The sequence below is a fragment of the Loxodonta africana genome, chromosome 26, assembly GCF_030014295.1.
Source record: "Loxodonta africana isolate mLoxAfr1 chromosome 26, mLoxAfr1.hap2, whole genome shotgun sequence".
Lineage (NCBI taxonomy): Eukaryota > Metazoa > Chordata > Mammalia > Proboscidea > Elephantidae > Loxodonta > Loxodonta africana.
In genome coordinates, this window is record NC_087367.1 from 39,817,909 (window position 1) to 39,819,856 (window position 1,948).

At 55.7% G+C, this 1,948-nt stretch overlaps 1 protein-coding gene across 1 annotated transcript; it reads right to left on the minus strand.

Moving 5' to 3' along the window:
- Nucleotides 1-978: 978 nt before the first annotated feature.
- On the minus strand, nt 979-1,701 carry SOX14 (SRY-box transcription factor 14). The gene has a single exon (XM_010599492.2). It carries the CDS (start codon nt 1,699-1,701, stop codon nt 979-981), a length of 723 nt encoding a protein of 240 aa, XP_010597794.1.
- Between the last annotated feature and the right edge of the window lie 247 nt (nt 1,702-1,948).

Consider the following 1,948-nt stretch of genomic DNA (forward strand, 5'->3'; position numbering starts at 1 on the left):
GGCCCACAGTCCACTATAGCGGTTCCACACGGGCCAGTCGCCTGCCTCCCGTGCCAGAGCGGCTCTATGAACTTTCAGGCTCCCGGAACTCGACTCCCCGGCCCCGCCAATCTAGCCTCCTAACTTCAGATTTTAGGCACATCAAAGGTTACTTTTTGCGATGACAGATTGTCTTTATTCAAAACGTCTTTGTTCAACAAATGAACAGAGTAACGACGTAAAATTCTTCTAAATACATTTCCAAGACATCGTTGAAACATTTATGACCATTTAGGATGTTTTTATTCTTTTAATTTTTTGTTCTCTTTCTATTTCCTGACTTCATAACCCGACATCTGTCTGAAAGTAAACTTAGGTCTCTAGGAGCACTGGTTTACACAAAGTAAATGACCATGTGGGTCCTTTGAGTTTTCCCTTTAAAGAAGCAAACACTACTATAGCATGGTTTTAAATAGAAATGTTTCCGTTTCTCTAGTTGAAAAGTTTTAAGCCTTTCCCCCCACACATGAAGAGCAAATGGCGCCTAGTTGTGTTTGATAGCAAAACACAGAGATACAGCTAACTCTTTTCTTCGGGGCGCAAAAGAAAAAAAAAACCGCATGTTCTAGATATAATACCAGGATCTGGGAATTCGGAGTCCAAAGCCCATCCGAGGAAAGAAAGGGACATAAATAAAGCAAAACTGCCTACTTTTTTTGTCCAAAGAGGGTACAGACGAAGATTTGTTTTGGAACAGTTGGGGTAGGGGCAGCTGTGTAGCTGTCATAACGTTTGCAAGTTTCTGGCACCTGTCTGCGCCCTGAGTCCGGGAGGATGCCCCTCCCTTCTCCCCCTGGAAGAGAGAGACAGAGTCTAGGGTGGAGTATAGGGCGGTGGCAGAGCTGACCCCAGGCGTCTGCGGGCACCGGTTAGGCGCAAAGGAAAGGGTGCAGACCCCGCTTCCAGGCCGCCCTTCAGGTCAGGCGGGTGGGCCGGAGATTACATGGCAGTGGCGTGGGCTGACGAATAAGGGTCTATGCCAGTCTTGGTCATACCAGGGAAGAGAATGTAGGCGACCGGAGGCTGCAAGGTAGAGGCAGACCAGGCCGTACAGTTACAGGGCACCACGAAGCCGGGGTTGGTGGGGGACGGGTGAGTGTGCGTGTGCTGACTGGGGCAGCTGAGGCTGCCGAAGGCGCCGTTCTGGTAGCCCAGGGTAGACGCGTAGGGCAGCGCGCCGGTAGCCAAGGTGTGGGGCACTTCACCCATCTTCTGAATGGCACTCGAGCTAAACTGCGCAGGGTCCATCAGGGAGTAGGGTGCCGAGGCGGGCGGCAAGAAGGCCCGGGCTTTCTCGGGCGCGCTCAGGAGGCCGTCGGAGGCCCCCACGGGCAGGCCGGCCGCCTTGAGCGGGTCCGTGTCGCCCAGGTAGGGCAGGGGGAAGACATACCTGTCCTTCTTGAGTAGGTTCTTGGGCTTGCGCCGCGGCCGGTACTTGTAGTCTGGGTGCTCCTTCATATGCTGGGCGCGCAGGCGCTTGGCCTCGTCGATGTACGGCCGCTTCTCTGCCTCGGACAGAAGCTTCCATTCCGCGCCTAGGCGTTTGCTGATCTCCGAATTGTGCATCTTGGGGTTTTCCTGGGCCATCTTTCGCCGCTGGCCCCGGGACCATACCATGAAGGCGTTCATGGGCCTCTTGATGTGGTCTGAAGGTTTGGACATGGTCCCGAAGTCTGGGCGGGCTGGGACCGGGGGTGCCGGGAATCTGCGGGCGAGCCTGGGCGCGGTTGGCAGTCTGTCTAACCGTCCTGAGCCGGAACTCTGCGATCCTCTGGCCTCGGCGCCGCTGGGGAGAAGGCGGGGAGAAGCGCTGACCCGGCAAAGCTCAACTGATCATGCCAGTCCGGGCACCCAGGCAACCGCCGGGGAACGAGGGGGAGCTGGAAGGGCAGAAAAGGAGAGGGCGGCC

Excerpts from the sequence above, each read along its gene's own strand:
- SOX14 (XM_010599492.2), bottom strand. The coding sequence starts at position 1,701 with ATGTCCAAACCTTCAGACCACATCAAGAGGCCCATGAACGCCTTCATG.